Source organism: Cuculus canorus, chromosome 6, assembly GCF_017976375.1.
Source record: "Cuculus canorus isolate bCucCan1 chromosome 6, bCucCan1.pri, whole genome shotgun sequence".
Lineage (NCBI taxonomy): Eukaryota > Metazoa > Chordata > Aves > Cuculiformes > Cuculidae > Cuculus > Cuculus canorus.
The window spans coordinates 25790450-25813841 of NC_071406.1; the positions used below are offsets into that span (position 1 = coordinate 25790450).

The 23392-nt window shown below is 37.4% G+C and overlaps 1 protein-coding gene across 9 annotated transcripts in view; it reads right to left on the minus strand.

The window, feature by feature from the left end:
* ZNF385B (zinc finger protein 385B) overlaps positions 1-23392 on the minus strand; it is a 170031-nt gene that overhangs the window by 71510 nt on the left and 75129 nt on the right. The window contains exons 1-2 of one of the 9 annotated variants that reach the window (XM_054070078.1): positions 15180-15311; positions 14410-14567 (exon numbers count right to left, since the gene is read on the minus strand). The exons of 6 other annotated variants lie outside the window; for them this stretch is intronic. In XM_054070078.1, the coding sequence (XP_053926053.1) occupies positions 14410-14509 (100 nt within the window). In that variant the 5' untranslated portion in view covers positions 14510-14567; positions 15180-15311. Of the gene's footprint in view, positions 1-4992; positions 5125-14409; positions 14568-15179; positions 15312-23392 lie in introns of those variants that run through there. 2 more of the 9 variants (XM_054070079.1, XM_054070081.1) reach the window with 2 other exon arrangements.

The window sequence follows — 23392 nt, forward strand, 5'->3', positions numbered from 1 at the left end:
GGTCCTTCCTGCACAAACACAGTAATCAAAATGTCAAAACATGGAAATCTATAGAACTATCTTAGTATTTCTTTGTGTTGTGAAATAAAAAGCTTCAGCTTCATAAGAGGGAAGAGCACTTATTTCTGTTTGAAATTGGCATTTTTATTTTCCTACGGTACTTGCATTTTCTTTGCATTTGAAATGTAGAGAACAATATAAACACAAACAGAATCACTGATAGGAATTATGTACCTATTCCTGCAGACAAGTAAAGTAGAAAAACTTTTCACATTTATGATTCTGTCAAATCTGGTTGTTGACAACTGAATATTTTAGTAGTTCTCAATACAGCAGCAGTTGCAAATTCTGGTAAAAAAAAAGGTTGCTAAGATTACCTTTCACTCCGCAAGTGAATTTTTCCTCTTTTCATAAATACTACTTTTGTCAAAGCAACTTCTACAGAGCCATGCTACTACTGCACATGAAACAAAGTTGCAGAGCTGTAATGAAATTGGGAACTTTTGCTCAGGGGACACCTCTTTCATATTAAGGACAAACTTGTGTCAAGCTCAAGAGCAGAATTAATTATCTTCGCAGCAAATAAAAAAAAAATTACAATTTTATTCCTAAACATAAGTTGTATCCAATGCTAAACGTTAATTTTCCATAATGCATTTCTAGCAAAATTCATGATAAAACACCCTAAGTACAGCTAGTAGTTGTCACATCCCTTACACCTACCACAACAATTTGCTTGTATGCAAAGCACTGTGAGCTGAATCAATGAAAGGCAGAGACAGCTTTCATTTATGGACATTAGGATTTGTGCAAATTGCAAGAAAACAAAGTATCTATCAAAGATTTTATACTTAGTTTTTTCTAGAGAGATGGCAACTTTCAGCCATTATTACTAGATATATCAAAGCATTTTGATTAAAAGTTGATCACTGAATTGTGGAAATTGGGTCTAGACCAAAACAAGTCATCCAGTCCATGAAATGAAACAAGAATTCTACTTCAAATCTATGGTGGCAGTCAAATTGCACATTATTTGGAACTTACTATAAAAAGAAGTCAGAATAGAAGGAAAAGAAGTAAAGGCAAGTGAAAAATTAGCAGGGCATAAAAAAAAAAAAAAGCCTGCTACTGGCTTTGTGGAATTTGGTGCATTTTCTGTGCATGTGCAGCTCAGATCTTTGAAACTGTAAAGAAGTACTCACTAGAAACTACAAAAATTCTAACATGTTTCACATTTAAAAGAAGTGTCAGCAACATTATGTGACATTTGTAGAGTAAATAGCAAAAAAGGGCAAACGTCAAGATCTTGCTCGGAGTCTGGAACTTTAATTACTTGAGAGAAAATAAAAAGGAAAATAATTATCTCCATTATAACTGTTAATTATGCAGACTAATTGATGGAGTTACAACTACTTAGTCATTTCAAAGTTCATCCTTCAATAGCAACTAGATATTGAAGGATCTGTCCTGTCTAATACCAGTGAGAACAACATAGACATAGGGTCCATCTTTCCCTGACTGTCTAGAATCCCACTACTCAAAGTTTTGCTTACACTGGGAAAGTTACAGTTACAAAAATATAAATACATGTTTGTCTTGCAAAAGAAAAAAAAGTTGTCATTGGTGATAAATTACAGCAAAAAGAAATTGTATGCAACTTTCAGTTTTCAGAAGAGCTTATATTGCTTAGGGGCAATAACAGCTTTGCTTGTAGGTCGAGCATCATAGGGAAACAGTGAGATTTAGCACACAAGTCAGAAATGTAAAGCTCCTCAAAAGATTCAAATGGAAGAGGACTGAAATGGAACATAAAATTTCACTGTAAGACAAGGTACAGAACCGAACCTGAAGGGACACTGACTTTAGCAGGCACTGCTCATCCTGAAGCCAGCCTGGAGTTACCCAGTGGTCTTCAGGTCCTCCTACGGCACATGCACACTTCCTGTGGCATATTTGGCACTATTACATATGTAACTGTCCTTCTCAGGAGAGAAAACAGGTACAGACAAGCCTCCACTACTTATGTTATAAATACTCAGCGAAAAGGAGCTTGTCAGTCTCAAGCACTGCTGTTACTCTGTCTGCCATGAGAATAAAATTCATTTTATTAAGCAACTTGGCAACTACTGTCCAACACTTCCATTGACTCATACAAATTAGTCTCATAAACTTAGGTAAATATGCTTTACTTCAGCCTCATTTGGATTCTCACTATTTTGTCTTTCTTTTTTACTGCTTTACAGATAGTTGAGTGCATCTGACAAAAGAATGAGTAGATGGCAGCTCTCTCCTCTAATGTTCACCTCACAGAAGTTAAAAATAAAAACGACAAAAATCTTGGTATCTGTGAATTTCCTTGCAAGGCCTTTCAGCTGACAGTCAAGCATGTCCAAACAGTTTTCTTCACTGCTTCCCTGACATTACACCAATGAACTGATGGCAGAACTCGTAAGAATATGCAAGACTACTCATTCTTCCCCACTTGACTAGTATGTCTCTTCAGCATCACGTTCCTAATGCTGTTGGTAGCTTCCACAGCAAAGCAGGAGCCCTTGCCTCAAGCTCCCATATTCCCCCCATTCCAGGTGGCTGGCTGGCCCAAAAGCCTGCTCCTGTAGACCATTGTACTTTTCATCATTGCAGCTTAACACAAAATAAGTTCAAACACTGATCTGGAAGAAGACCCTATCAGTATGGACTACAAAGAGAACTTCATTAAATGGTCCATATTTTGAAGGTTATCTGTCTGTATAAGCTTTTGAGATACACAAGGAATATCCAAGACAACTTTCATAAGAAAGTTACAGAGCTGTTAACACCAAGTAATAAATGGTTCGTAATAGTGCTTTCCTTTGAAACCTGCAGTTCTTACGCTAACCACAGCAGTGGCCTTTAAGCAGACCTGGTCTCAAACTGCATGGTAGAAGAAGCTGTAAGCAAACAAATAAATTGCTCTAAGATATCAGCTTAAGCTTTAAGTTCTCACACAACAAGCTGGCATATGAATAGTAGACGACTATGTAGGTTAGAGTTTCAGTTTAATTAAGAGTTTTAAGAAAGTCTAATATAACTAGGAGCTTCAAGAATGTCTTATTTGATTTGATTTACAGATATTCATTTGGTTTACCTGTGGACTGAAAGACTGCTCAGAAGGCTTTTATATATGAGATAAATGAATACAAATAGGAAATCAAGTCTTTTGTGTGAGAGAGGAGACAGTAGCAACTCTCGGAATCTTATTTCATTAACACTGCACTCCAAAAAACCCAGAAAACATACCACCAATAATGCAAGGAAACAAAGTTGAACACGTTTCATAGTACAAACAGGCCCAGTTATTTAAATAAAAAAAGGAAAAGAAATTAAACAAAATCTACTACTGTTGCCTTAATTTAGGAGGGACACAAACAGGTGTAACTGGAGTCATGAGTAATCGAAGACCACATGAGTATCTGTCCAGTTCTCTGAAGTCTGAAACAGATATCAGATGGTATCTCGTGCTGTTGCCAGTGAATGAAGCTGTTCTGTTTGCCTGCATTAAAAGAGGGTTTGTGTAATGCTGTCAAGCCAGACTGAATAACAGCTGACTGCAGGCTCCATCTGCCATCTTTCTCATAGAGGAGAAAAGCCTTTTTTTGATAACAGTTCAAACAGTCAGGAACCCTGGATTCAGGAAATGAGATGACACCTGTACAAAATACAGAGACTAATTTAAGACTCCAAAAGGTGTCCTGGTACACGCTGCATTGATAGCATACATACATACTAAAAGGCAGAATTCCCAACATCAACAGTTCAGAGAGATTTGTCAAACACTGGACACAAATTACTTAAGATAATATAAGGGGTTTTTTTCAGTAACTCATCCGTCAATTCTTTCATTTTCATTTCCTAGTTTAGTTCTGTCTCAAGTACATAAAGCTTACTTTAATTCCTATTCTCCCAGCTTTAATCTTAAATAACTTTTTTAAACATTTGTTTCCCTCTCATAGCTGGTTTCCAGCACTGGGCTTAGCAGTGTTTAGTCTGATTTTCAAGGTTTTTTCCCATGAACAATTCTCAACTTTACATGTCAGCAAAGTATCCAAGACACTGGTACCATGGAGTTAAGATCAAAATCTGGTGATTATTCCTCCCAAACTCTTTTTATTTCATTTACTTCTAAGAAAAGTGTTGCCTTTTCTTTGTTAACATGCTTCCTTTTATGGATCAACACTGAAGCTAGATGAGAACCTTTAACCTTGAATCATCTCCTTTATGAACTGAGCTCACTTTTCTGAAGTGGGGTTTGCTCTCTGTTCCATCAACAAGCTGAAAAAAAAAGCCTGAGCTCCTCTCTCAAGGTGGCATGTATTATATATAAAATCAACTTTTCACGCAACTCACTCCATTAGTAAAGGTAAACCACAGTTTTCTGTTGAATTTTGAAACAGTACCTCATGTATAATTTATAAAAAATACCAATTGCTTCAACCTTACTTTTTCTGATATATTTTCTTCTTTAATGTCATTAGCAATACTTCAGCCATAGCTGCAATATCTATTACTGGCTGTAAGTAACCCTGCACTGGCATCCATTGTGTTGCTATCAACAGTCATTTGAGCATTACAGATTTTTTGGCTGACAACATCACCTACTGCTTTGTTATGCTTAACGTTGTCATGGAGACAAAAGAACAGCTGAATAGCAATTTTAATGCTTGAGAAATGCTCATTCTTTAGTAGCAGGATGCTACTTGCCAGCATGGAGTCTTAGGGCGTAATGGAAGTTATTATAAATAATACCTTTTAAATCAAAACTTTGCTTAAAAAAAGTCAAAAGACAAGAAAGAGACTTGTGTTTCTTTCTACCCACCCTAGTTCTACTGGTAACAAACACAGGTGGAGAAGACTGCGGAGATGACTGCAAGAAAATAAGAGATCAGTAGAACAGAAGTTGCCTCCAGCCCCATATCCCGAAAGATACAATAGTTATTGCACCATGGTGCTTACCTTATTGTCTCTCCAAGTGCCTGTAGGTTGCAAATAACCTCAACATGGGAAGGAAGAAGGAAGTTCCATGCTTCATCTTCCTCATCAACTCAAGTAAAGTATTGCTCCGCCCACAGAAACACAACACAAACTAGGAAAAAAAAATCAAGGATCCTCTCCTTGAATTTCCTCCTCAAGCCACACAGATCTGCTTTTTCTCTAGCACAACCCTTCCTACACCAAGTATGTATAGAAGCTCAGACTAACAGCTGAATCCCCCCCACTGCTCTCTGCTCATAATCCATTAACTCACATGACAGTATAAGTTGCAACTGATGGGAATTGAGGGTGCTTAGCCCCAGGATACCTGGTGCCTTTCAGATCCTAGTCCTAAATGTTTAATTCCTTCCATTTCACCACAATTCCTGCTCTTGAACAGACAGAATGCGTAGGATCAAAATGAGTATCACCTAAAGACTCTTCTACCTTAAATCCTGTTGTTGTGAGTCAGAGAATTTCTAAATATCATTATAAATAGCAGATTATCTCTGGTTTGGTACACTGGATCAGAGATAAAATGCAATAAAGCAGAGTCTTGTTCTGCAAAGCCAGCCAGTAGGCAAAGCACGCAGCTGTCAGGGACAGCTGAAGGAATATTTTCCCATGCCAGAGCCTTCTCCCCACCCTCCACTTGACATTGTTACCCCTCTCCGCACACCTCAGAGGCAGCACAAGCACAAAGCCTATTCCCAGGGGTTGTTGCCTGTTCTTTCCCCAGCAGTAGGAGCAGTTTTAGCCCCTCAATTTCCTGCCCCATGAGCAGACCCCAATTTGCCTCTTCCCATGAGGTGCAAGATAACATCTAGCAAGACAGCAGGTTGTAGGGGATAATGCACAAGAGGAAGATGAAGATTTGGATAAGGATGATTTTTCCTCCTCTTCAACAGACCTGCCTGTTGAAAGAATCCTGCACACCACTTCTCAGTCACTGAATTATCTCTGCCCTCCTTGCCTTTGCTCCCCGCAGCCCTGACATCCCACTCTTTGCTCCTTTTACCCCTGCAGAAGCCTCTTGCAAACCCACAGCTTTCAAGAATCCAGTCTCTGTGCCAAAATACATTTTGTTGACATTTCAGAAAGAACACTTCACACTGAGGTTTATGATCTTTTACTTACGTTGGACAAAATCTGCTTTTGCTAAGAAGTCTTGAACCAACTTTGGAGCTCACAAAAGCAAAAATATTAAATGTTAATATATGAAAGAACAGCCAGGCTGTGACAGCAGTTCTGTTCCTCTAGCTTGGAAGTTTCCAGCTGCGTGAGAACATTCTATTGATAAGCTGAAATTAAACACACAGATTGATCCTAGTTTTACAAATGCTCTGATCTATAGGAACGGTGCTTAAAGTGGAAATAAAATTCTGGAAGAACACTTTTTTCATTCTTTTGAACAAATACTTTTCTATCACTTGAGGGAGAAAAAGAGAGAATATAAAAGCTTTTTATTACACTTATTTAATTTCAGCATCTCAGTCAGAGCTTATCTGCAGTTCTAAGGGACATGATGCAAATGATTAAAACAACAATGAGAAGGACTGAAAACATAAATTCATTGAAATGACAGCAATACAATATTTTAAATAAGCTCCTTGCCCACTCTCAGGAGTCTCATTATTCTAACCTCGGTTTTGCCTCAGCAGGTCCTGCTCTCGAATTTTCCAGTCACAGAGGGATTGCAAAGTTAAAGCTAGTCACCTGGGCAGATGCCCAGCAAGGCAGGAACTTGTTCTAAAAAGAGAGGCTGTTCTCTTACGGCACCTTATTCACAGACATCAACAGCTGGAAAGACTCCTGCACACCACTTCTCTGTCACTGATTTATGTGCTCTCCCTGACTTTGCTCCCCACAACCCATCCCACTCATGGCTCCTTTTACCTTTACAGGAATGTCTGACAACAGCACACAACTCCTACCTTGGAAGAGTATCCATCAGGGCCAGGGAGGGCCAGGACTTGGGCATCACCCCCCGACCACTACAGCAGCTGCTGGTTTCTGACAAGTCTGAGCCAACATGCTGGTCTCTGGCTATAGACAGAAAAATGCAGTCTGGCACATCACTTCTGACAGATTGCCAAGCCCAATTCCATGTCTCTCTAAAAGTAAGGGATGAAGGGATAAGATAAATCTGCTAACAAATTTATGTTTCTGATCCTTGTGCCCCCACAGTCAAGCCTGAATAGAAGGGAAAGACGACCACGCACCATGAAACTAAGTAAAACTCAAAAGGAAAAGGAGAAAGAAAACAGCCAAGCGACAGCTTCAGCTCAGTCTCACTGGCATTTTTATCAGATACATTTGGAATTGCTCCTACCTTGTGAGAGAAGAATATTACTTCAAACAGAATTTAAAGAAATGTGTGATAGGGTTGGAAATAAAAGACTTCAATTTAAAAAGTTAAATGGAAAGACGATTTTATATGGGGAAAACTTTTAGTAAAGATGGTTCAGTGAAAAAAATGCCAGATGAAACTCGAAACAAAGCAAGAAACTTATAACTTCAAGGTCAAGTTGTATTTGATGATTAATACATATTCAGAGATTATGAAGAATATGAAAGGGTCTGCATTTAAAGCTAAAAAGCTTTTCACACAAATTCCTTGTGAGGGATACTGTATTAGCATCTATGTGAAGTCTAGCTTAATTCATTTAAGGACACTTAAGAAAAAAACAGACCTATAACTTCCACAGACAAAGGATGAGCGCTTCTGTCACATGACAGGATTAAACAAAAAAAAAACCCACTCTTAATGACCCGAGATGATTATAGACAGTTAACTTGCAGCAGCAGAAGTTTGCCTAGGATTTTAACGCCTATAGTTCTATTTGAAATATCTTAAATAAATAAGAACAATTTCTGCATAAACTGGAGTGTGAAGTAGGGTACTCAGACTACTCAAATGCAAAGCCAGTTTATAAGGGTATAAACTGGAGAGGGCAGATTTGGACAAGACATTAGGAAAAATTTCTTCACCATGAGAGTGGTGAGGCACTGGCACAGGCTGCCCAGGGAAGCTGTGGCTGCCCCATCCCTGGAGGTGTTCAAGGCCAGGCTGGATGGTGCCTTGGGCAGCCTGGTCTGGTGGGATGTCCCTGCCCATGGCAGGGGGGTTGGAACTGGATGATCTTTAAGGTCCCTTCCAACCCAAACTATTATATGATTCTAAATGCACTCGAAAGTACACAGAGATCAAACAAAGTTTTAGAAGGGGCCCAAATCAAATTATGACAGACTTAACTGTTATTTTGCTATATTAGGTTAGTACTTCCTTGGTGCACCTTTGTCAGCAAGATGAGAGACTTCTTGGAGACAAGGGATTCCTTGGTGTGAAGGCACAGATACAGGAAACCTTTCCCTCAAGAAGTTTGTCAGAGAGAAGCTGCATTGCTGCTCAGAGCAAGAGGCTCTCGGCAGAGCATGGCAAAGCTGTTACAGCCACCATGTAATATCCTTGCAACAACTCAAATTAAGAAACCTTGCTGCCCTTCCAGTAAGTCCATCTTTCATCCTTTTGTTTCTTGTAGTGTGAACAATGGTTCCAGATGGAATTAAATAGGAGTTTGTGTGTTTTCACCGAGATCAGTATCAAGTACTTCATCATTTATGTTCAGTTTTCCATAGGGAATTAATACTTAGGGTACCAGGGTTTTAAAATTCTGATGAAAGATCTTAAAACTCCCCTTGGATTTGTATTCATAATTGACAGTATTACATAATTTTTAAGTACTGTATGACTCACAACTGGATAAAAAATAATGGCTTCGTAGAAACGTCGTAATGCTTCTTAATATTTCTTATACTTTCATTGCTCTAAGTGTCTAGGATTTCTATCCCTCATGTCTGGATTTACAAGAAGCAATTCCTCTCTTTCAAGTAGGAATCTCTCCTTTATTTAAATTTAAAAAGCAAAGACACTGCTAAGATTGTAATTTTTGTTAGACTTGCATAACTACATCTCAAAGTACTTCTCAAAGAGCTGTAACAGAAGGATTTCCCAAATCTTACAACTAGCCCTCCGACTACGTGCAAAAGAAATCCCTAGGTTTACAGATTCAGCATGTTAAATTTATATGGATGAACCTTTCCTATTTGGACCAAGTATTACAAAGTTTTATTGTTTGTTCTGTGTTTAGTTTTTCTGTAATCTGCTTACCCTCCCAGTCCACAAAACATACTCATTTCTTTTAACTCAAAGAGCTACTCAAATCCCAGTATGGTATCTTTGAAACATTAAGTCTACTGCTATCTTCTTACATATACTTTGCTACAGTACAGCAAAGCCTTACTTTTAATTTAATTGAATTCTTGAAGAGGAAGAAAAAGGGCAATTTCATTGTTTTTGTTTGCTTGTTTGTTTTACTATTATTAAGCTGTAATAGGATCCAATCCCTTTTATTATCAGATACTATTTCTCAATGGCCAAACTTGAACACGGACTCAAAAAGTAAAATGATACTGTTCTTAATGTCCCAAAAGCGGACAGCTATAACAGTAAAGTGATACCATTTACAGCTGCTAGAAGTAAGCATTTGGCTTACAGACCTCTCATATAACCTAACAAATGTTTCAAAGCACCACATATGCCCAGAGTATGCTACTAAAAGCAACTCCAAGGTTACTGCATGCAAAGGAACAGCAATAACTAAATGGCAGAACATGGAATGTCACCTTTATGAAACCAGTGATCAGGACAAGAACCACAGACTAAATCCTTGGCATTGAAAATACTATTCAAAAGATATTTATGAGCTATATAAATTGATATAGACAATTTAAAAATAAATGTTTTAATGAGGTTATTAAGACACTCAAATGCAACCATAGGACATCATTCCTACTGCTATCACTAGGACTAATTTAAAAGGAAACTAGTATCTGTATCCCTCATTGCACCACAAATATTTGATGCATAAATACTGTAAGCAAAGAACGTCCCTAACTTTGATATACTAGGACATAATAAGAATGATGGGAGGGAAAAAAAGAATGCTATTTCTAAGGCTTAATATTCAGAAAATCAATATACAAACCAACCTATTCAATAAAACAAAAGAAGAACATCCCAAGGGAAAGGCAGGAAAGCCAAACAGCTTAGTTAGGACTTCTACAGAAAAACCAGAAAATAATGAAATTAGTGAGTGCAGCCTATTTTCACGTTCCAATATCAGTGTCACTTGTGTTTCAATTGTATTTCTAATATTAAAACAAATGAAATTTCTCTTAAATGTGATAATTACCATAATTTTAATACTTAAAGAGCATAAAGTAATCATGTAGTCTCTAAAAGTGCTGATCTTAAACTATATCCTTTAATATTGAGTATGCTCAGTGAAAAGCTGATTGATTTTGTTCTAATGCTGGAGTTCTACTTAATCAGAAACCTCACATTACTTCTTTGCACTCAAAACGCAGAACCAAAATGAAAACATGCCCCTTCTAAGATTTTACTAATCTTTCATTTAAATTGGACAAAGAAGAGATTTTGTGGATTGCTGAGCCTATTTCTATTCTCACATATGCTCTTGTCCATTAGATTAATTCCGCTACCTTCAGAGGATGCAAGGGTAAAAAAACAGAGAGAGCAAGCCAGCCACAAAACACTTTGCGCTGAAGCTTATATCCTATGGCAAACTGACCTGCAGTACATCAGGCAACTGATAGGTAGCTAAGATGCCATTCAGTCTTTTGTTTTAAAGTATGTCAGAAACAAAATATACCACTTCACAACTCAACTCCTTATTCCACTGTACTGTGTAGCAAAACTTCAACAAAACCAGAATTGGGAGCCAACCATTTAAGGGTAGAGAACAGCATTCAGAGGGAATCTTGTAAAACCTGGTGGTTCAGTTTTATAGCTCAGCACATACCATAAGCTATAAGAACACTGGTAAAGAGAGGAGGACACCTTACTACCATACCTTTAAGTAATCCCTGTATCTTTTACTGGCTGAACAGCTACCCTTCCAGTGCCATCGAAATCACATAAGCATAGAAATTAGTTTTTCAGTAAAACTCTAGGACTGAAACTATCCTTATTCCTCAGTCTTTTCAAAAGTTTTCACTTATCCCCTTTTCATGTCTATAGCGCCCCGTAGTTTCCTGTATGTCTAAGCAAGCCTGGTGTAAAATCTCGCTTCCCAATCTGATCTTGACTGTTTCCTCTGTGGATTTTTTTTTCTGCCAGAAACTCCACTGCTTCTTTATTTCTCTCCCTACCTGTTCTGATGTCTCTTCCTCCCTTCCATTTTGTCAGAGAGCACATTAAAAATAAAAAAGTTGCAAATCCTTCACTCATACAGTTATCCTTCTTAGCCTCAGATATTGACTTACACTTACCCATAACTTGAAGTTTTAAAATGTACATCTCCAAAGCAGCCTCTCTTCCCAGCCACCCTAACCAACCAACTCTCTGTTTATGGAGAAGCACTTAACCAAGTTATCTGCAGTTCTAGAGAATGGGGACTATCCAAGAGAAAACAGACTAGCTTTTCAATTAAACTAAATGAAGTTTCTTGGTTTTGAAAGAACACTGGAAGGGAGAGTAAGGATTTAGGAAGAGCTTTAGCTATGGATGTTACCTTTAAGGACAGAATTCATGAATTCCTATGAGGTTTATTAGTAAGTACCAAAAACCTGAATAGATGTCCAATACATGTAGGGATGTTCAAATTAAGATCTTTGAAACATTGCTATTTCTTCAGGAATTGCCACTTTCTTTTTATTAGTGAATAAGTTTTAAAATTTCATAAGTAAATGTCCTATAGTTAGATTAATATTCAGCCCTCAGAAGGGACAATAACACCTAATTGCAGTCGGACATGACTTTTCTATAATTTACTCATACGTGCAGTACTTTGGTTCTCTGTCAGAGATAACCTCACTCACCCAAAAGGCAGGGCTGCTTTCACATTATGCTGTGCTACTACTTGTCATTTCAGGAAGCTGGCAGTAGCTTTTCAAAGAATTTTCAGAATTATTTTTAGACTTATTATTGACATTCCTAGTTAAGTTTCAGCTATGTCACCATGACATGCTGACAGACATTAATATATGGTTTCTCAAGTCACTAAAGAGCAGTTGTTAATATCAACAAACTTGACTAATTTTTACACAGGAGACAAAGCACATGAATCAATCCAGGAATAGCCCTGGAAGTTATTGCCAAACACAATCGCTAATCTATGTAATCCTTTTAAATTTAATCTTTAAAAAAGAGAGAATAAAATTTTATTCTGGTAGCAGAGAACCTCCAAGATGTTTTCAAGCTCTTTAAAGGTGGGATTCTGGGAAAAACAATGCTTTAGATGCTTTAGCTACTTTTCTGGGATTAAGAATTAGCCGCCTTTTCAGAACCCTTCTGATTTTATATCTACTCTTAAGACATGAGCTACAAAAAAGCCCCATCAACAAATCAAGGAATATTGACCAGCACTATTTCTTTTCACATCTTTATTTAAGCAATCATCATATATTGCTTTTTAAATACATTGCACTTTCTAAAGGAAAGGCTGGTCTACAGCTGACTATTAGCCTCTTACCATAACTAACCCACTGTCCTCTAAATCTACTTTCACGAAGGCTTCCTGATAGATGTCAGCAAGAACTACTTTTCGAAGAACACTGTAGGACTGTATCCCTAAATAACCCTAAGTAAAACAAGGGTATTTTAAGTCTTCAGAATCTGCAATAGTTATAATTCTATTTTAACAATACACAAGAATATATGATATTTGCATACATTTACAACAATGAACAAAGTATCCTAAATTGCATGCAACTATGGAAGTACATGACAAGTTTACAGTTTTTTAGGGGCGGTGTTTTGTTTGGGGGTTTTACTTTTATGCTTAGTCTTTTGTCAATCATTCAAAACAGGCTATGCTACAGGCTTAGGACAGACATCATCTAAGCTGTTAAGCAATATTCTGGTTTTGTGTAATGTGGCAAAATATATGACCGCATGCTTACCTGAGCAAGAACAAGAAATACAAGTAACAAGGAGCAAGATATGGCGAGAGAAACTTAAGCACCCTCTTGCATCATGCAAATATCTGGACATACAACAATGCATTTATTGTTGTAGAATGACAAAGAGGAAGAGTTCAAAAAGAAATTTTACTTCCTCCATTCTGAAAGCTCTCTCTTTATTCAAATTCCCCGTAAAATCTAGAAAGAATAATGTGATTCTTTAGTCATCAATTTAAGTTTAGTAAATAGCATAGCAGCTTAGCATCACCAAGTACGTACATCTTAGCTAGTGTCTAAATATCTCTTAAAAGCAGAGGGAAAATTTAAAAATTACTTCAGAATATAAAATAACTACATACGAAAGTGTCCTTTTTTTATTATTATTCTTCCACTGAGGCATACCCACACAAATAAGAAAGCAATACAAAGTGGAATTCTGCATAGATGTGAAGATGCAAGTCAGCCAACAGGTGTTTTGAAAATAACATACAGGAATACCCTGTAAATTCTAGTGATATGCCTCATCACTTGTGGATAACTGCATTTATCACTGTTATACCAACCACACTTATCATTGCTACTTCAATCATTACCTCTTCAAATGATGGAATCTATTTTATCAGGGAATACTGGACACTGTTTTGGATCTATGCCCAAAGTGTGTATATAAAATCTCTTTAATGAGCATTGCCTTTTGAAATGTGCAAGTCTGGGATACATTTCTCTTTGGTAATAACGGTTAATGAAATTACCCAATGAAACAGAGATTTCAATCACAAAGACTAGAAAATGAAGTTTTGTTTTATAGTTTAAGCCAAACTTGACTGTCTGGCTTTTATTACTACAACAAGCAACACATTTAGAATAACTAAGAGGTTTGTACAATACTTTTTATTGTAAAACCACATTTTTCAGCAGCTTATAATTTGTCAGTCTGTTAGTTGAAGTCTTCCTTGCCTAGTTTAAATTTTTATTACATTTGAGAACAGTTATTATAAATAAATGAGGAGCATATATGCTTGAACAAAGAAAAGATGGTAGACATCATCCATTAGGATTGCCTGATGCTGACTGTTGTGAAGGACTCTTAAATTTTTTGAGGAATTTCTCACATTTCTGTTGACCGTTGATATTTGGAAGAATCTCCTGTCCACCTAATGTACCTTCTAAAGTGCTAAAAATCATCATTTTGTACCCTCACCTTTATGTCAAAGAGACTTCAAGAATCTACAAAAAACTCTGACCAATCTCAGAGAGGATCATGCTACTTCTAAAGCTCAAGCCATAGCCACAGCTTTCACACACTTGGTCCCCTACAAGCAGTGGAGCAGTGAAAAAGACCACCAGGGTAAGAAAGAAAAACTTCCACTCTCAAATCTCAAATTTAGCACAGTGTCTCAATAATGCAGCTACCTCCTTTCCTTCCAATGGACAGGTCATCTTCAGGAGTATAAGGATAGGCAGGTCTTCTGTCAGCCATTCTTATCAGGTAGCACATGTGATTAGCAATCATTCCTACCGACAGAATGCGGGTAACAACAACGTTATTCAGAGTTCTTGTCAGAAGGATGCTGGAAACAAAAGGAACCGAGACAGGTTTAGCTTCCACGCACAAGTTCTTAATTCAGCAGCTTTTGGCTTGAATAGAAAATCTCCAACCTTTATTGTCAGATGATATAATTAGCCACACAGATCAGACAATAACAAGAAATAATAAGTCTACTGTTCCCGTCCCCTCGTGTCCCTTTTTGATTGCACTGAGGTCAGTTGTCTCCTTGCTTCCCTTTGCCTACCTGCCCACACTGAGGCAGAACCTCTCTCTAAAGGCACACAGGACAAACACAAACAAACATCACTGCAAAGAATTACACGATAATATAAGTAAATTGTATATAAATCAACTCCTGATAAGGAGCTACGTCAAAGCAAGCTGTATCAGGATCAGATTTTTCCTCAACTAACCTTCTTTAGAGACTCACAAAAGTGCTAGTGAAAGACTTGACCAAAATCCCAGAAAGTAAAGCAGAATATTGTTCCAAATATAACATACTTCTAAACAATCCCTTGTTTTAGTTGCACAACTCTGAACCTCGACCAACAAGGTTCCACAGAATTCAAGCCAAATCCACCCACAACCATACACGTCTAACTAAAAAGAAAGTTGTTGTTCAGATAGATCCTACCGTCTCTTACCAGTTAAACCAAGTTTTGTAGGAGAGAGTACTGCTTGTCTCTGTGTCCACTGCCCTATTGATTGTTGTGTAAATATTAGGCTTCCTGCTTGTGGAGAAACTACTGCAAAGTTTCTTTCAGTTCTGTTTGCTCATTTCAAACTTCTGCGTGGTTTAGAACAAGGAAGTTTATGTAATGTTCCCGAGAAAGTGCAGTACATCATGGCTCATTTTAATTCAGGTATGAATACATGACACAGATGAATTCACAAAACACTCCTTTCATCTGAAATTTAAGTGGTAACCCTTTTTCCTCTTGAAGGATTAAGCTGCTTTAAGTGATGAAATGATTCTATTTTCCTGTTTCTTTAAAGCAGTACTGGATAGAAACAGCTTAGGATGAATCCTTCCTGAATTTATTCAAATATGAATACACCACCAACTATAAAGATATTTGAATAAGTCATTCCAAAAGATCTCAATGTTCTCTACAGCTACAGAATAAAATTATTTTAAACTTTGCTCAAAGCATTTTAGTATTACAGCACATAAAAGCATCTTCTCCCCAAAGGCCAAATTTTCAAGTACTGAACAACCCCAAATATCTGTTTGCAAAATCAAGAAATCTGTACATGCATCTGGGATGTTCACCTATCTAAACACAAACATATGATGCAAATTTTAGTTGTGCACTGCCTATTACCAGCACCCATTACTAAAATTCTTGTTTACCTGAAAAGCTGGTTTCATCTTTCCTATAGAGAAAGCTTTTTAAATTACTATTATTAGGAAATATCAATGGGAAAGTGACAGTGGAGTACTTCTGAATTACCCTTCTTACCCAAACACCTACCACAAGTTCAGAGTTCTGTTCAAACACACGGTTTCCAGGGCCCTTTCATACACCCACTGCTGCCTCTTGCCTCTGTGACTCAGAACCCTGTGCTTGTTTCCATGAGAGCAAGGTCAGCAGTAGTCGACCCAGCAAGGGTTAGACGTTTTTCCTCATCTGGCAGCACTTGTGTTGCTCAGATCTTGCCAAAATTCTTATCATCCTTGATGCACAAGCTTCCAAGCTTTATTCAGTTTTCCTTCTCAACAGAATATCTCTCAGCTTAACAGAGCTGTGTGTTCTGCATAAAGCACTTTTGCTGAGTTAAAACTGAGCTTTTTGGTTGGTTGGGTATGTTGTTGAGGTTTTGGATTTTTTTGTTGTTGTTTTTTGGCGGGGAGGCAGGGAATTGCTTGTTTGGCTGGTTGGTGTTTTGGTCTCCCCCCACTTTCTGGATAGACAGAATCTTTTCTACTCTTCATCACGTTGCCATTGTTCTCAAGGGCTTGACACAAACTTTTGGAGTCACTTCTCTCCCTCAGCTTGCAAGGTATTTTGCCAGGACAGTGTAAATTCGGATTTGCCATCCGCTAAGAGCGGCAGACAGCCAGCGCCTGGCCCAGCACAGACTACCCATTGCCTACCCATTGCCTACACCTTGTCTCCCAGAAGCCAGGAACAGACCAAGATTTGAGGCTGTCTGCACTGCCCAGGAGGCATTTGCCGTGACAACACATGGCAGCCTGGCCCATTCTGTGGGCTGCTAGATCAGCCACACTGGAAAACCAACGATAGGTATAAATCTAGACATTACTACAATAACGACAGTACAAGGAAATTATGACTGGCCCTATTTAACTCAGCATCTTGAAGATAACATGCAAGTTCTGGACTGCTCTAAGTTCAGAGAGAATTAATAAATTTCTAAATACAGAATGCTGAAATCACATAAGTGAGCAACAGGAACAACCAAACCACCAGATTTCTGTCAAGCTTCTCTGTTTAAACCTTCTGCAACACGTATTTCTTTGCAACACAGAAAATTATTATCATGACTATGTCCGAATACACAAAAGACAGAGAAGCAAAGGTCTTCAAAAAAATCAGAGAGCATCTCCTTACCACAAAGAATGCAGCATCCAAGCTGTAAAACTGTGATCATCAAACAGAACATAAAGCCCAACGTCAGAGAGACATATATGGAGACAAAGAGAATAAGGGATAAATGCTTATGAAATAGCTGTATTTGCAGTCCTGAATACCTAAAACCACACAACCTAATTTGCTGAAATCTGAGCAATTTAACAAGACTACACTAAATATCGTACTAATCCTAAATTCTGTCTAACAGAAACACCTCCAAGGCCATTTTCATGCCTTTAGAACATTAAAAGTGACAATAAATAAAAATTACGGTCAATGGATATCTCTTTATATATAATTTTTAGTAAACAGAGAGGTAAAAGAAGTAATTTCAAAAGCAACAGAATTCTAAGCAGTACAGTGTAATCTGCAAAATATTAACATTTCATAGGCTCAATAATTTGAAGTTATTCTTTAAAAGACACATGAAGGCATTTCTCTATTTCAAATGCTATTGCTATTTATGATTATTGAAACTATTATATAACATAATATCAGTCAACAGGATTTAGTGGCATAATGCTAAAAGGAAATTAAAGATACACAATAAACTAGCAGTAAATTTTTACAGGGAACCATCAGTATGCTCACAAATGAGAAATAGATTTATTTTAATATTTAAGAAAAATTTTCTTCTGATGGGCTTACTAACAAGAATTTTCATTTGTAACCTTCCTTCAGAAAATGTCACAATTACCATCTAAATGGGGGGAGGGGGGGAAAGGATAGATTTCAAAAGCCGATTTTGGCATTTTTATTTCCCTGACATAGCGTATCTAAACATAAAAGGTATCAAAAAAAGATGGATCACAGGCATCCACAGCCCTACTATTTCCTAATTTGACTACTTAGTTCTTAAATACAAGCAAATGAGTAGAGCTTTCACTAACAGATTGCTATTAGAAATAAATCAGCAAAACATTGCACGCATTTCTCCTTCCATACAGCGGGAGCAAGCATACAGCATTCTATTATGCAGCTAGCTGAAAGACAGATTTCAGCCTCCACATGGAATTACTTACCCAGAAGCATCTTTCTCATCTACAGTTCGTTCAGTAGAATAGAAAGTTCTGCTCAATAGATCTAGCAAAGGGAATGTCCTCACAAGCTCCTTTTTGACTTGGTCCAAGTTTTGAGTAGGGTTTGAACTCGAGCTGCTGAGAAATACACCTTGCCCCATAAAGCTGCTGGGACTTTTAATTCACTCTCATTGGTGAATAGCACATCTTCAGACTATGCAAAAGTGATGCAAAGACAGATGGTAGATCATGCACCCTAATTTGATGTAATAAAACCATGAAAGTAAAGAAAGATGTCACTTCACTAAAGTTTTAAAGTTACATAGTTTATATTTGTCCTGAAATTAGTTTTAAACTAGTTGCCTGTCTTTGACCAAGGGAAAAAAACCCTACTGAACTACTTAAGAGTAATACAGTATATCAAAGAAAATCTAAATGGTAGCTAAATTCAAGTTTTGCAAATGCCCTATCTTTCCCTAATGCCCGATTACATCACAGCTGAATTTGTCTCCTCTGACACAAAAGACTTCCTTTAAGGAAATGTCAGCTGGGAGCTGGCTTGGGACTTTTAAATCTGGACTTACTCAGATGAAGTTCCACCTACAAGACTAATTTACACACCGAATAAAAGCATTTAAAATGCTGCTGCCACCACAGCAAGTACCTTCTGTCCACTAAAATCCACCACAGACTGTTTTTGTGCAATTAAAAGTAACCTCTGCTATAAAAAGAAAAAAAAAATCCATCTTTCTGTTATAAATGCAAACAGCATGTCATCATCAGCATGTTATGGTTGGACTCGATGATCCAGTGGGTCCTTTCCAAACTAGTGATTCTATGATCTAAAAAGCAGAGACTCAAATCATAAATTTCTAACTGAGAAAGGTGCCCACGCCCTATATCCACGACTGGGGTCTGCACAGACCTTCTGACACATCAAAAGAATTTTTTTAAGAGCATCCCAGTAAGGATACCCGATAGAAAGTTTTGTTAAAAAAAAACAAACCAAAACAACAACAACAAAAACAAAGGGCACAAAAAGTAATCCAAGAGCATTATGGACAGATGCTTATCTGATTAAATTTGCAGTTGCAGTAATGTCAGATAATTCCTCATAGAGAAACTGAGAATTATGTACGAAACGTTGTATGCAACCCTTCCACTTCAGGGCTTTGCTTTAAACATATAGAACTAAGATTTACTTGACTTTCTTATTTTTCACAAAAGTGAAAGGATGGGAGGAGGTGTAGAAGAGGACTTTGAAAAGCAAACTGCTTGGAATAAACTTCTATATATGTAGAAATACTAGAAAAGAAATGTGTGAACAGATTAATTTTGTACCCAGTCCTTATTAAAAAAATATCATTACAGTGATGACACTCTTTTCTAGGGTGTGACTATTGCTTACTCAAAACTACATATGAAACTTTAACTCGTTCTTTCTACTCGTTCTTTCTACTAACAGGGGAATTATTTCAATAATTACCTGCCAACATCAATTGGCAGCAATTACATGACTTTTTTACTTGTTCTGAAATATTTAGTATTCTTGTTACAAGTCCCTTCCTTAAAATAAAATAAAAAAAAGTCAGAGGTGTGTGCATTGCTAATAGTAATGATCACAGAAAACAGCGGAAAAAATGATTCAGCTTTGACATAAAAAGGCAAATAAAAATGAAACCCAATGAAAACTAAACTCCTCTGATTTTTAAGCAAATCTTGCAATCATGGAAGATGTGACTCATTCTCGTTGCGCACTTGGGATTGGCAACACCAAACCCCAATGAAAATTTACGTAGGTTTTATATAGACTCAGATGACCAGTATTCCCAAGTAAATACCATGTTCTTTCATGCTGACACTAATACTACTATTTGTATTTTCTATGATGTCTGAAGGATTTATTTTTTTTTAATTTCACTGTGAAGTCCAGAAGCGTCTCACACATTCTACAAACACGTAGTATGTCTATGAATTATAGCAAGACAAAATGACAAGGACTACAATCCCCTGAACTGGCAGGCATGCTTCCTCCACTCCCTCCAACTGTTCAATGACTGCAATGTCTCTTTTTTGGCAGTGTTTGAGAGTTCCTTGCTAAAGACATTATACGTTCAGGTTTAACCATGTAGATAGTTCAAAGCACTGTAGCTCCCTTCTAATTCCCTCTTAACAGCATAGAATAGCCCATCTCACAGAAGACTACTTTGTGATTGCAGAGCAAGGTCTTATGACCCCCTAATCACAGTTTTAACATTTTGGCCTGCCTTCTAGCTCAAATTTTAAATGTAATCCCCAGGACACAAACAGTCAATGTTTTAACTACATATCTCTCTTCCTCTCCCTTTAAAACAACTATTAATCCCATTTACTCTACTAATGCCCACTAGTCCAAGATCTTGGAGATCCCTTGATTTTCCTTTTTGTCTGAGGAGGTTCCTTCAGTGATCCATAACCAGTGGTGTTGTAGCACAGATGGTCCCTCCACACTGCCAGCATGAAGGCCTTTGGCCACAAGGGCACACAATGTACTTGTGCAACCACAATGTGTACAAGCACAACAGAGATGATGTAGGTGAGGAGGAAAACGGAGGACAGTTACTTTCTTCTGGAGCACCAGTCTGAGGTCATCGTGCAGCTATTGCATTACAGATGGTACTGCAGAAGCAGCAAGGGTCAGGATAGGAGCTGGAAGAGAAAGTGAAGAAACAGTGGAATATAGAGGAGAAAGATGAAAAAAAAGGCCCTAAACAGCATAACATGCAAGAGAAGAACAGAATGAAAGGGCAAAATGTTACTGTAAGAGAGCAGAAGGCAGAGAAGGAGAGATTAATAGAAAGCAAAAAACATTAAGGAGAAATGAAATTAAACATGCAAAAACATGTTAAATGAAATATAACAAAAGCAAATACTCTTTTTTTTTCCAACTAGTTATCAGGTGATTACCTTCCAGAAGATAAGGTGAAACATTCACTGCAAGTGTAGTAGAAATCTAATTAAGGGGAAAAGAGAGGGCAGAGGATCATGCACATTAGAACTTAGACGAACAAGAAAGGAAGAGCATCATGAGATTATCTCATTCATGAGCAGATCTTGCAGTCAAAGAATGAAGAGCTGACATAGAGTTCAACTGATAAGGAGCTCTGGTGTGTCTTTTGCTTTAAATTTTTTTTCCCCTATAATTTCCTCAAGTCTCCACATATGAGAGATGAAGAAGTGGCATTTTGAGCATTTGTAATAGGTTACTTATTCTCGCTGTCCAACAAGCTTTAATAATAAACAAAAGCCGCTTGGAATCCATCAACATCTACAAAAAACAGTGTTTTGACTTCTATTCTTTCTGCTTCCATTCTCTGTTGCCAGACTGCTTTAATACAGACAAGTCTCTCTAGCAGACTGCAACATAACATGCTTGTATTTTGGATGTTATTCAGAAACTTGGTGAATTGTACTGTCAGGATGTGACTGACGAAAAATGGACAGTGAATGTAGATTTCCTGTATTTTCAGCTTGAGCACAGAGCAAATCATCCTTCCAGATGTCCAAAATTTAGCACTATGGAATTCTGTAGTGTCAAATAGCAATAATAGCATCCTGCTGTCAAACTCATAAAAGGCTTCTATGCATGTCCATGCCTGAATGCTATAGGTTTGGTCCTTTGCTTTCCATGCACAAACAACTCTTTAGGCTCACTGTACCTGTTCTCAAGGTTACATCTTCAGTGCCCCACATACTAGTCACATAGAGAAGCGTTGCAGAAGTTTTTCACAAAAGGGCAGTCTAGAAAATATAGGCTATAGCTACTACATCTGGTAATAACATAAAAGTTAAGAAAAAGACAAAATTTAGTAAACATTTGACTTTATCGTTATTGTACTACCTATCATGACTTAATCCTTAACTTTGTTCACCAAATATATTAACATATATATTTAAGCAGAAGAATGCTACTGTTAAGATATCAGCTAAAATGAATATCATTAATACCTTAATGCATTTATAATGATGATACATACATGGAATATCACACTAATAAACTACAAGCACTCTCCAGAGACATTTACTGAAACCAATGAACCTTTATTAAATAGAAAACACTACTATCCTACTTCTTGTAATAAAGGATTCACGCCAATAATCCAAATTTTGCTAAGCATAGGGAATGCCACGCTCTACTTTTAAAATTCAAGGCAGGAATCAAAGCAAAGGCAAGCTAACTTTGTCAGGAGAATACTGAAGCCCTGCCAAACATGCTGGGGAATCTGTTGGCCACACTTGAATGGTATTTTAATCCAATGCACTTAATACAATATCTAAGAATCATCTCAGTTTAAGGAGGAAAAGAGATGTCAGAAGTGAGGTAGAATAACCTGGCCCAAGTGTTCAAACACACAAGAATAGGCAGAAGACCTCATCAAGCCCACAGCCAGGCATTAATAGTTAGATCCCTTTCTCACGCGACAAATTTCACAGGACGTGACACACTCACAAGGCTTCTCAGAAATCTCTCAGAACAGTAAACAATTAAATCAAAGGAGTTCAGTTGTTATCTTCTGAGTCTTCTTACCACAACAGGTTAATTACGGTGAGTTGTTGTACATGCAGACACATATTCAGAGGAGGCAAGCAACTGTATTCTCCAAAACGTTTAAATTATAACCCCCACTAAGACATATGCACATCCAGTCATAAATGAGTTAGAGCTCTTCCTCTTGCTGTCATACAGAGCACTGGATTTAGCCCTCACTAGAAGTTTTGCCATAGAAGGATTTAGAAAAGCAAAATTTAAGTCTGCCCCAGTTTATGGATAAAATATGTCTCTCACAGTAAACACATACTTAAAATGCATATCAAAGGACTATTAAAAATCACCAGCTCATGCTGTGTATCCCATTATTTGTGCTTACATGAAGTAAATTCCACTTATTGCTACTTGTCTGTATATCTACTTAACAAAGATGGATCAAATTTACACACATATATTCACAGATGCCTATACATGACATTAAGCTTAGCAATTTGTACTCTATTGTGTGTTAAATGAAATAATAGAACAGTACACCTACTTCAGTTTACAGTATTCAAAAAGCAAAAATACATTACTATATTCCAGATCCTTAGATCTTAATTTTGCCCTTTAGTATAACACTCAACCATGACAGATGACCTAAAATGCACCTTCTGAGATGACACTGTATCTTCTACAGCTCCTCTGAGGACAGGGAGATGAT